The sequence below is a fragment of the Mixophyes fleayi genome, chromosome 2, assembly GCF_038048845.1.
Source record: "Mixophyes fleayi isolate aMixFle1 chromosome 2, aMixFle1.hap1, whole genome shotgun sequence".
Lineage (NCBI taxonomy): Eukaryota > Metazoa > Chordata > Amphibia > Anura > Limnodynastidae > Mixophyes > Mixophyes fleayi.
In genome coordinates, this window is record NC_134403.1 from 358,190,266 (window position 1) to 358,203,320 (window position 13,055).

At 40.2% G+C, this 13,055-nt stretch overlaps 1 protein-coding gene across 2 annotated transcripts in view; it reads right to left on the reverse strand.

Annotated features, from left to right (window-relative positions):
- Positions 1–13,055, reverse strand: part of RUNX1 (RUNX family transcription factor 1) — a 201,841-nt gene that overhangs the window by 41,555 nt on the left and 147,231 nt on the right. For both annotated transcript variants that reach the window (XM_075197222.1, XM_075197220.1), the window contains exon 5: positions 9,719–9,823. In XM_075197222.1, the coding sequence (XP_075053323.1) occupies positions 9,719–9,823 (105 nt within the window). The remainder of the gene's footprint in view (positions 1–9,718; positions 9,824–13,055) is intronic.

A 13,055-nucleotide genomic window follows, 5' to 3' on the forward strand; every position in this document is an offset into this window, starting at 1 on the left:
CCTCTGATTTGTCACACAAGATATGGTATAAGGTCCCATAATGCATAGCTATTAGTTTTCCATCTGAAACCAAATCAATGCTACTTGCCAATTTCTGTTCCCGGTCATTTTGCACAGCATTTTTTTTGCAAGGCTATTTACTGGTGACAGACAGACTCCGCACCTTTCTGAGAATTTGTAACAGTCTCTGTACAAGAATATATTTATATATATATATTTAGTGATGGCTCGTAGATTTGAAGTGCTCGTGCTTCTACCTGCCTCGTTGCACTTTAGCCTCCAAGGTTGTCTCCGCAGCTGCGGAGGAGATATAGTAAAGCTACTGTATGGGATTATGAAACGGAGGCTTCTGAGATCTTTCCAAGCTGCACACAAGCGAGTTATTCTTTGGACTGTTTTCCTTGGCTGTACACAGGCTGCACAGAATGAATCCAGCAGTATTAGTTTTCAGTGGGGAAGCGATGCGGTCAGGAGGAGCTGTTTGCGGCTTGATTGTGCAGATAGGTACAGCAGATTTCTTTGGAGGGCGGTCTGCGGCGCAGTGGCTTAAAGCAGAAACACGCCAGGCTGATCAGGGGCCCCGCTGAACCTTACCGCTGGTTTATAGGCTAAGGTTGCGACACAGAAATCCGGTGTAAGAACAACAGGAAAACTGGTGCTTTGCCTAAACCACAAGCATTTTGACAATGGAAAACAAGACTGGGGCCTTGTAATACGGGCCGTGTGCATTGTAATGAAGTGCAAATATTATATGTCTAGTGGATTTAGTGAGTGGCGTCCTGAATATAATCTGACGCAGCCAAGGGACTGAGAGCAGCACCAATATAGGACAAAATGTACTCATTGTACAGGAACATAATACTGTATGGGGTTACTGCAGGGGGTACATCGTGGCAGCTTTCAAACGGTGAAGAATTTCCCATGCCTGCTTAAAATAAGGCAATTTTAATGAATTTGTGTTGATTTAGGTTTTTAGCATTTATTTTTCACACAATATACGCAGCCCACTGAAACTGCACGTGGTTAAACTACCTCCACCGTTCACAGTCTTACAAACGTACTAAAGTTTCATTTGTGTTTGAACACAATGGGAAGGTATCAGAGTGGTATTAATAAGTGGTATTAATATACTAAGGGGTAGATTTACTAAAGCTTCTAAAAGGTAAAGCAGAGGTGTTGCTCATAGGAACCAATTAGATTCCAGCTATCATTTTATAGACTGTACTAGACAGATGATAGCTAGAATCTGATTGGTTGCTATGGGCAACAACTGTGCTGTTGCTTTGGAGAAGCTTTGGTAAATCTTCTCCTAAGGGTTAGATTTATCAAACCTACTAACAAGGAAAATAGAGGGTGTTGCCCATAGCAACCAATCAAATTCTCACTATCATCTGTGTAGTACATTCTAGAACATGATAGCTGGAATCTGATTGGTTGCTGTGAGCAAGATCTCCACTTTTACTGTTTAGGCTTGAGAAATCCACCCCTAAATGATCAGTATCAACAACTCGCTGGAAAAGAGCCCTAAGCTTCTCTAAAGTCGAACTGTCCCCGAAAAAATAAAATATATATATATATATATATATATATAGATATATATATATATAGATAGATATAAATAAATATATAAAGAGAGAGAGAGAGAGGAGGAGAGAGAGAGATTTATAAAATTGAGAATTAAAAAGATAGATGAAAACAGTGAACACAGTAAAGTTGTTATTTATAGTTTAAAGACCTCAGGCCTGATTCATTAAGGATCTTAACTTAAGAAACTTCTTCTTTAAGTCTCCTGGACAAAACCATGTTACGATGCAAGGGGTGCAAATTAGTATTCTGTTTTGCACATAAGTTAAATACTGACTGTGTTTTCATGCAGCACACAAATATCAACTTTAAATTTCAGTGTACAAATAAGCTATCAAGTATTTGTGCGCTACATGAAAAACCAGTCAGTATTTAACTTATGTGCAAAACAGAACACTCATTTGCACCCCTTGCATTGTAACATGGTTTTGTCCAGGAGACTGAAATAAGAAGCTTCTTAAGTTAAGATCCTTAATGAATCAGGCCCCTCATTCTTGTTTTATAATGGGGATTTAGTTATAATTTTATTTCCTTTAAAAAAAAATAATTAATTCTTCCCCTCTGAAACTCACAAGGGATATAAAGACAGAAAAGAATTAAGTTGCTACAAGTGCGGATCATATATCGTGCCAGAATCACACATTACCTGTTATTTACGCAACTGATAAGTACCACACAATGTCCTAAGATCAGGTAACGCCACTTCATTAATTTCCTCTTACAACCGTATTTATCCCCCATATTCATATTTTCATCGATAAAGAACATTTTTTGAAGAAAAATAAATCCCCATCCTCTGTCCAAAAAAAACAAAAAACTAAAAGAAATATGGATCTATATAAAAGTACCACCATCCTTTACTGTAACAGCACTTGTTTATTTTTCCACATATATCTATCCCCTGATGCCGCTTATACTGGAGAGCATTCCTACGCACTATTATAGAGGATTAACAGATAATGTATCTGATGACTGTTGAGTAGTCAGCAAATCATTTGGAAAAAAAAAACAGCACCGACTTAGATCTGCATTTGGCGCTTGACTCATCGTTTCTAAACAGTGGAAACGCTGCTGCAGATAGCTCCGCCGAGTATGACCGCTGGTCGTGGAGCCTTACACAGCGGAGGCATTTTTTTCGTACTGGGATTTAAACAAAAAAAAGAAAAAAGAAAAAGGCAAAATTGTCCTAAAGCAGCAGATCAGAGAACAGTTACGGTTCTCCCAGTCAGCTATTATATTAGATTAGAGGTTATTGTGGTGGGAATAGCATAACATTAACATTCCACAGGCTTGCTCTTACGGTCTGTTCTCTACTTCTAAGCTTCTAGTTTCACCAGGAAGATTCCGCTGTGCATGGTTGTAATTAAACTGCGGTTATAGTTAATTGTCATGGGGCTGGCAAAGCATGCTGGGACTTGTAGTTCCACAGCCGCAGACAAGCCGCAGGTTGCCTACGTCTGAGGTAAACCACTAGCCCCAGGGGTAGGCCACCTGCGGCTCGCCAGGTGTTGTGACACTACAAGTCCCAGCATGCTTTGCCAGTAGATAACCAGCAGATAGGTGGCAAGGCATGCTGGGATTTGTAGTTTCACAACACCTGGCGAGCCGCAGGTTGCCTACCCCTGCACTAGCCGATCTGCTAGTAAGCAAGCGAGCAGAACTTTCTCCTCCGGCAGTGAAGGGGTTAAGCTGACATGTAGGTATTATTGCTCGGTGAGGATTAGTGCACTGTTTTTTGTCTTTACTGCTCTTTTTTTTTTTTTTTTTTTCTGTACGACTTATAAACACTTATTAAGTGCACAATAATTGCTGAGAGGTGAAATGAAGGAACAGGTCCTGGAGCCACCCACAGAGAGACAACTGTTCTCTGGTTACCTGTGTTCTGCTCCTAAGCTGTGAGTCACAGTCATCGCGCGGAAATGAGTCTGTGTGTATCATTCCTCAGCGCTGTGTCACACAGCTCAGGGGGACTATTTTTTTTTTCCACCTGTCACTCAAGGTCGCTGGTTTTTCCCACGTGAAGACAGTGTACCTCGGTTGCTTTGCTCTAGCTTGGAAGAGCGCTATAGAACACAATGAAATATATATGGGCAGCACGGTGGCTCAGTGGTTACCACTTCTGCCTCACAGCACTGGGGTCATGAGTTCAATTCCTGACCATGGTCTTGTCTGTGAGGAGTTTGTATGTTCTCCCCGTGTTTGTGTGGGTTTCCTGCGGGTGCTCCGGTTTCCTCCCACACTCCAAAAACATACTGGTAGGTTAATTGGCTGTTAACAAATTGACCCTAGTCTGTGTGTGAGTTAAGGAATTTAGATTGTAAGCCCCAATGGGGCAGGGACTGATGTGAGCGAGTTCTCTGTACAGCGCTGCGGAATTAGTGGCGCTATATAAATAAATGGTGATTATGATGATACAACGTTTCTGTGCTCGTACGGGAATTTAGGTATTTAAAAAGGAATTGGGTTTTCACTGACAATTTTCCTTTGTACATCTCCCTTTTCCCGTGTGAAGGTGGTACACTAGCAATGATTACATAAGGAAAAGAAGACATGCAAATACGGACCCCTTCCTGTCAAAATTCCAGGACATGGAGATAGATGGCGGGGGCAGATAGACGCAACCTGTCTGTCGCGCTTAATCACAACAGACACCAAATAAGGCAATCTAATATAGGTCTTAATTCCATACCATACAGGGGAGGGCAGAATCAATTAAATTTTCCAGCAATCAGGGCACAGACATATTTAATATAAACTGTAGTGTTCTAGCATCTTATGAGTCATATATTGAGGTATATTTACTAAACTGAGTGTTTGAAAAAGCGGAGATGCCCATAGCAACCAATCAGATTCTAGCTGTCATTTTGTAGAATGTGCTAAATAAATGATAACTAGAACCTGATTGGTTGCTATAGGCAACATCTCCACTTTTGCAAACCCGCAGTTTAGTAAATCTAGCCCCTAGTGTCAAAATATAAGCTTGAACAAGGTATGTTTAGTTAGAGAAATTATATGACCAGTGCGCAATACAAAATTTACGTATCTTAAAATGAGCCGATCGCCCACACACAAAGGAAGCAGCCATAGATTTTGGCTAGTCCCACATAAACAGGGACGTAACTACCGCCATAGCAGTCCATGCGGCTACAGTAATTATCACAGTGGAACCGAAATCCCAAACAAGCCACTACTGGCCCCTTAAGGTAAGTAGATATGCATCGTCACTATCAACCCCCTACCCCATCTTCCCCCAAAAAAACGTTGCTAATTGCTCTAGTTATAAATGGCTGCCTTTAGTGGATCACTATTCTGGGCCCTAGCAAAATATTTAATATTTCGTGTTATTTCTTGATAAATAAACAACATAATACTCACTGTATATCACATATTAAACTCCAGGACTTCTGTTTTCTATTGTCTTTCACCAGTAAATTACATGAAGAAACTTTTTTGTGTTTGATATTTTAAACCTGTTTTTCAGTGGTTTGGGTAATAATTAACTTAATATTTTTTTAATAAAAGTCATACTTGTGCCATACAGACTGATGTATTATAACTGAATCAATGGTTTATGGCAGAACACATGCAGACAAACGAACCACAGCCAATAAGGCTGAACTTTGGAAATATAGTTTCGTAAATGGACGCACGGCCGTCTATCAGTGAGGTCTGACTTCACCTCCTGACTGACTTTTTATGATCTTTTATTGAGTTTATTGGCATATTACTATAATCTTCATTTATAGAGCATCTGTTGACTACCCAATAGAGGCAGCCATTTTGTGAGCGCAACCTATCTGTAGAATGCAGCCTATCAGTCCCCTAGGAACCAGTGACATCACTGAGGCACTTCATGACATCATCAGAAAATAGCCTAGCGAACTGACAGGAAGCATCCTCATGTACATTGGTCCAGTCCACCAAATGGCGGCCTCCATTATATGTAGGTATGGGTGCATTTCAAACCTATTTTTGATTTGCTGTTATCCTAATTTGCTATTTTCATTGATAGGGGGAAAATCAATTTAGCGCGAGGTGTCACTGGAATGTCCACGGAGACACCTCGCTCCGATGTTATGGCTGACAACCCATAGAGATGTATGAATCCCCCCCTAGAGAGAGAGAGAGGGGGGGGAGGGGGAGAAAGAAACACATGGTCGGGCTTATTTAATGTACTGTAATCCACAGCGACCATTCAGACTGACATTTTTCTAATACAGTTTAGGAAATGAGGACAAACATTTTAATGGATGCTACGTAGTAGTTACAGTGATTATTATATAATTCCCCCTTTGTACAACTCTATGGAACTTTTTAATCAATACACACATTCTATGTCTGTTACACACCCAGAAAACCCTCACCGCCACATGTTGATTAACGGAGATTTAAAGAACACTGTGGCTCTCGGCCAAACCGATGTTTAATAAAAAACAGTTTGCGGAAGTCCTACAATACTTCATAAGCATTAACTCGCTTTACTGGAGTCTGGGGAATTTACAAGATTAATGCAGCTTTCCTACTGAAATAAGCTGTGACTGCAGCATCTCTAAATCTTACACCAAAATATGTTATCGATACGGCAGGTGACCCGGCACCATTCAAATGTGGGCTACACGGCATAAGTCAGACATGTGATCTATTCCGTAGAATTAAGTTACATTAAAATCACCTGCGTGACTTACCATGTGTATTATCTTACATTGTGTACTGAATAACCCAGAATGTGCAGCATATATATATATATATATATATATATATATATATATATATATATAGTAATTTCATATCCTGCTTAGCTTGCTCGATGATCTGCCAGGATGGTTATTTAATGACATTTTAATATAAATATACCATTCCTCTACTGTTATTCTGATGTGAATATGGGAAATTTATTTTTTCAAATCTTTGTAAAGTAGATTTTTATATAGGAAATTTTTTATTTTTTTTATATATATATTCATCTACCTTCTGAGTTGTAGAATAGACTGGGGTCCTATATTGTATAGTTAGCAACTCATACAGGAGGTGATTTGTATCAAGTGGGCGGGGCAGTCACATCAAGCCCCTCCCATCTCAGTAGACAGTAAAAAAAATAAAAAAATTGGTAATGTTAAAAAAGTTTGTTTGAGGTGGGTGTGGCTTGAGGCCACAATTTGCATAAAAATCACTATGATCACATTAAAAATACCGGTAGAATAAGCTTATATGCTATACTCATTTCTTTTACGCAGATGATACATGGGGAGGTGGTTGGGACCATAGGCCTCTATGGAGAAGGGGAGAAGGAAAGGTGAAGCGAGGATGACCTAGGGGTGCAAAAAAAGTTAATTCTGGGCCTGCCAGAGGGTGTAGCTCACTGGGCATTATGAAAGAGCTTGTTCATTATTAGTGATTCAGACCACGTTTCCGCCACAGTTACACACTTAGGGCTAGATTTACTAAGCTGCGGGTTTGAAAAAGTAGAGATGTTGCCTATAGCAACCAATCAGATTCTAGCTGTCATTTATTTAGTGCACTCAACAAAATGACAACTAGAATCTGATTGGTTGCTATAGGCAACATCTCCACTTTTTCAAACCTGCAGCTTAGTAAATATACCCCTTAGTCTGCTTGGATGTCAGAATCAACGACAGGAGGAGACCTCACTGTATCATACCTCACAACAGTCCCCAATTTTGCGGGACTGTCCATATTTGCGGACTACAAAAGGGGCAGGGCTTACAGGAAAGTGGGTGGGGCTGGTAATGTGGGTTTTGAGTGAATTGAGGACATGCTTTGTGTGGATCAGGGGTTGGGCTTATTTTGTCTTGGTTTTGCCTGGATATAAAGCATGCTGTATAAGGGACTTATAATCAAGACTTAGAAGTACACTGCGTTTCAAGTCAGTGGTTTCATCTGTCCATAATTAGTAGTATTTTAAAATAATATCCAGGGGCACTTGCTGGTGAGCTGCGGTCATATGATGTAGGGTCTAGGTGGATCCTGGTGTATTATGTCTTCTTCTTCATCATGTCCAACAAAACTTCCCCTTTCCAATGAACTATTTACCTTACCACCCCACCTGCATGAAACAAATCCCAAAATGTGTTATTATAAAAACAAAAACAGATTGTGGAATTACAGGAACGTTCGATTCAACAGACTCGGGAGAATTCAAGTAACGAGTGAAAGTGAAATGCGTTAAACCACCAGAATCTGAGCTATTAACAGCTACAGTAACTCAGGGGTCAGCCCTTATACTGTCATAGACCCTCCCCAGAAAATATCTTTGGACGTCTGTAACAGCAAAATATAGAACCAGTTTACACCCCTATTTTAGGTAATATGCCTTCACCATATGTCTATGGGTGGCCTCCGGGAAATGAAACATACTCAACATGCTACAAATACTATGTGACTGAAAGATGGGAGCCCTGCACTCTGCTTTGTAGTGCAAAGCAGAAATTACAGCCAGAGCGGAACCTTTAATTTAATGGCGACCCTGACTATTCCCAATGCTTTGCCTGAAGTCACCATACGTTACGTGCAGCTCAAATTACTGAACATTGCAAATGTAAATCTTAATGGGACATTATACTAAAATTAAAAACGTATTATTATAGAGGTTCAGGCAGAACATGTTTCCAATCCAGTATTTTATATTTAATAAATAAATAAATATTTTTATTTTTTTTATTAAACATTCCCCTACTTTCACCTTCTGTCCTGCAGATTTCATATCATTGAGAGGGTCTAAGATGTAACATTTAACTCGTTTATTTTATATCCGCTTGTGTTGTTTTTTTTTTTCGGGGGTAAAGTGAGTGGCTTCCAGGATGGCAGAGGGCAAATATAAAGCCCATTAGATGCCCTGGGGTAAGTTCAGGCGGTACAGTGGAAGCGTTAGGTTTCTAAAATGTATAATAGCTTTTAAAAATAAATCAAATGACGGAATGTTTAGCTGGATGCTTGTCAAGGTCTGTTGTTCGGAGTGAGCCAGAGATAAGTAATAGAGGGTGAGCACGGTGGCTTAGTGGTTAGCGCTTCTGTCTCTCAGTTATGAGTTCAATTCCCGACCATGGCCTTATTTGTGAGGAGTTTGTATGCTCTCCCCCTGTTTGCGTGGGTTTCCTCCGGGTGCTCTGGTTTCCTCCCACACTCCAAAAACATACTAGTAGGTTAATTGGCTGCTATTAAATTGACCTTAGTCACTCTCAGTGTGTGTGCAGGGAGATTAGTCTGTAAGCTCCAATGGGGAGTGAGTTCTCTGTATAACGCTGCAGAATCAGTTATAGTTAGCAACTGCTCACCCCAATGATACCTATGCCTATGCCAATCTCCAATACTCTGCTATTTTATACTGGGGAAATTGTGATTGGTAGAGACAACGAAGCAGAAAGAGAGAAGGAAAATATAAAAGAATATAAAATAAGACCTAAGACTCTTATCTACTGCCTGAGAGTGTGCGTTTATTGGCCAATTCAGCCCTGGAATACTTTGGGACACTCTTGTTTCCCAATACATAAGATGACGGACGTAATTACCTATTCAAAATAGACCCAATAATAAAAATATAGTTGTTTATACATTTCAAATCTCATTTTTAATATATCATAGGTATAAACTATTCCTGGGGATAACAAGTCATTCATTGTTCAGTGTAATATTAGACCCCCCCGCCCCAGCTCAAACATAGGAATACATCTATGTACCTGGCATGTGAGGAAACGTCCTGGTGGAAAACATTGTACTGCCAGCATGGTGCACTGTTACACAGAATTGCAAATGAGACACAAAATGAGAGGTATAGTCACAACACAATCTACCGTGTGTGTATAAAAGCGCATTTATAAATGTATTTCTAAAACATTTCATATCTACATTGTTGTTTTTTACTGAATGTATCGTGTATTTGTCTCCTACGCACGGAGGCAGCCATTTTGTTGGCTAGAGAAATATTCACAAGAATGTGGCCTATCCAATAATACTTTTTGGATTTCCCCTCTGGGAGATGCAGGGGTCATCACAATTAGGAATGATCAAAGTGTCTCAGTGGTGTCCCTAGGTGCTAGTGAATTGAGCATTCGTGCAGCCCACAGGACGGCCGCTTCCAAAACAGACTGTGGAAATGATGTCAATAAAGTTGACTTACGTCTCGGTTCTCGAGGGCCATCCACTGTGATTTTAATGGCTCGATGGTAGGTGGCCACTTGCGGCGGGTTGGTAAAGACCGTGATGGTGAGTGTGAAGCTTTTCCCTTCAAACGAAAAAAAAAAAAAAAAGACAATAACGACTCGTTAGACAAATTTCACAACCAAATTAAAATGACTGTCTGTGTTTTCAAAGCTGTACACATCGCAAATGGATTTTTTTTTTTTTCCCATTTAGAGGTTTGTTTCATTTATAATTTATGGGTGGCACAGTGGTTAGCATTGCTGCCTCACATCCTGAGAGCAGGACATTTTCCAGGGGCCTCGATGATGCAATTCTCCACAAATCTCGTCAATTTTGGCCCCGTCCCTGAGATGAAATGATGTGATTGCGTCATATGGATGTGATGGTGGGGTCAAATTAGTGCCATTTGCGCCGCCCCGTCCACTACATTCTTGAAATTCACCCCCCACCCCGGGATTTCCTTGAAGCTGAGACTGATGTGAATGGCTGAACAATCTCTGTAAAGCACTATATAATATATACTGGCACTCTATAAATAAGGGTTTATAAGTAAATAAACTGTTAATTTGTAGCATACATGTTCACACCCACACAAATAACTCTTAATTGTACACTGAACCAATGAACAAGTTGCGCCCTATGTGAACAGACGATGACTCTATGGCTTTATAATAACGCATACATTACATTAGTGATAAGGAAGCCTGGAGTGGTAATGTAATCTAGCCCAATCTCCGCACCCAGCTGTTGTTGGTGTATAGTAAGTCACTAATGTCCATGCTTTTCCCCGAACAGGCTGCATTTATGTTATTAATACACAAGGAAAAAATGATGTCATTTAATAGTCTATGAAGTCCCTGTGGAAGTTGGGGGGGGGGGGGGGGGGGTGACAAAAAAAAAACCCTTTTGGGACAGCTGTAATTTAGATAATTCACATCATGTATAACGTGATGGCTGCTTTTGTTCAACAACAGACTGCTGTTCAGTATAGATGTTAAAGGGAAACTATCATTGTGTATAGTTTAAATGTATATAACCGTAGTCTTTAATAGCGTATAGGTAATAGCTACTTTGGTGTCATTTACTAAAACTTCTCCAAAGGAAAAGTAGAAGTGTTGCTCATAGCAACCAATCAGATTCTAGCTATAGTGTTCCAGAGTGTACTTGATAGATGGTAGCTAGAATCTGATTGGTTGCTATGGGCAACACCTCCACTTTCCATTTTAGAACGTTTAGTAAATATACCCCTTTGTGTGGTAAATTTTAACGCAAACATCTTAATGTTTTACTTTTTTTTTTATTTATGGAGCTGCAACTTTTTATTTTTGTTGCCTTTTTTGCCTCAGTTACTAGCTTGTCAAATTTTCTCTATGCTGCAAACAGTAGGGGATTAGTAATATCACTGATTAATTGACAGTGTTGTCTACAGTCCTCACAGCTGCTGTGCAGGTCTCTTGTACAAAGACTGCACAAACAGTGCTTCCAAGTGAAAAAAATCGGGGGCAGCTATGTTCCGATTGGTGGGAAATTTGGCAGGTATTGTCTGTTCGCTGGTGCGGGGCAGTCTAGCTCTTCAAAAGCGTTAGCCATGCCCCCAATGTAACCTGTTTATAAACCAAAGACCTGTGTTGGCGGATTTATGTCTAAAACATGGATAAAGTTTAAGGTGCTTTCCCCCCCATCAGACAAAAAAAGTGCAGGGCCCCCCTGCACTTTTGCTAGTAAAAGTTGCATGTGTTAGTAAAAGTTGCATGAGCGTATGTAAGAGCCAATCAATCAAAGTCAAATGAAGTTGGACCATCCCATTAAATAAAAAATGTTGTGTAAAGCTTGTCTGAGTTGGCGTCTCTCCGGGTACTTGGTAGCTCATCCCCCGCCGCTCATAAAACACAGAAATGGGAGACTTTTTTTTTTGCTTAATGCACCCATATGATAAACTCCTGAGCGAAGCAGCAGCGAGTGCCGTATTACTGAGGCCTAAGATGCCCTGAGCAGATATCTAGTGTGTGGCATGCTCCGGTAACACAATCTCCTGCAGAGTCTACTGGGCGGAGGTGAGAGAAATGGAGAGAATGTAACGCTGGGCTGCCGGGCTCCTCTCCTCGGAGGCAACGAGCCAACTCAAAGGGATCATTAGATAATGCTTATTTAGGAAATGCACAATATCTCTGTGAATCATAAATATTGACATTTTATTCATGTTTGTATAAAGGGGTGGAAGGACTTTTAGCACCAAACTGCTCCCTTTCCCATGAAGAGTACACAATTGATTGTAAGAAAGTGACGGGCAGGATTAATTTGTCAGGATAAACCATTCTAAAATCAAAAACATCTTGGTTTCAAATATTTAGACGGCTCACTCTGAACATGGAACGATTACCTTAAGTATACAAATGTACGAAAGGATACCACAAGTCACTGATACACCTCATACCCTCTCGCCATAGTGCCAGTCTGCCAGCCTAGCATACAGCCAGTGGTATTTCAAGCCCTAGAAGTGGATCCTAGGGCAAAGGGACCCCACTTAGCCTTGTGACAAAGGGGGTCTGAAGACTAAAGGACCTTTTGGTCTTTGGAGTAGGGGACAGAAGAGCCCGTCCTCGTTTTTTTAACCTTTTTTTTGCATTTGGGCTTGAAAAAAAATGAATAGTATATTTTACGCTATAATCTTGAGACCTCCACCCTCCAGGTCTCAATGTCATAGTGACAACCAGACCTGGCTGTATAGAATAGAAAAAAAAATACACTCACACAATTCAATTCAATTTAAATAAACCTAAACTGATTAAACCACTGTATTAAATATAAAGAACTAAAGTGTATAGACATTTACTTAAAGCTATTTGAATTATTTCCGCCCACAAAATGGCTCCCTTCGCTTGGTTAGATGCGACTGGATGGTGATTAGTATCCGTAGTGATATTTACACTAACAATACAACCTCTCGTTCTGAATGACCGTCCGCAATTCTAGCACCAGAAGCACCAAACCAGCCCGCACTGGGAATCTGGGATGAGGCTACTTGTCATGGTAAAATAGACCCAATCTAAAGTCCTTTTCTAGTGTCTCAGTATCTTTTACAAAGAGCGCATTGTCATCAGTGTATAAAAAGATAATAATGGGTCTAGGCTATTTTTAACATAGGTGCGGTGCTAAAAACAGGTGGCCAGAGCGGCATTCTTCTAATGAATATTCGTGTTCGTTAGACTTACTTTCCATAGAAAGTCTATAGTTTTGAATGACTTGCGTATTTTTTTTATGCAATATTAGTGCAGAAAATCAGTGGGCCGCCATAAAAAATGTAAAAAATACCA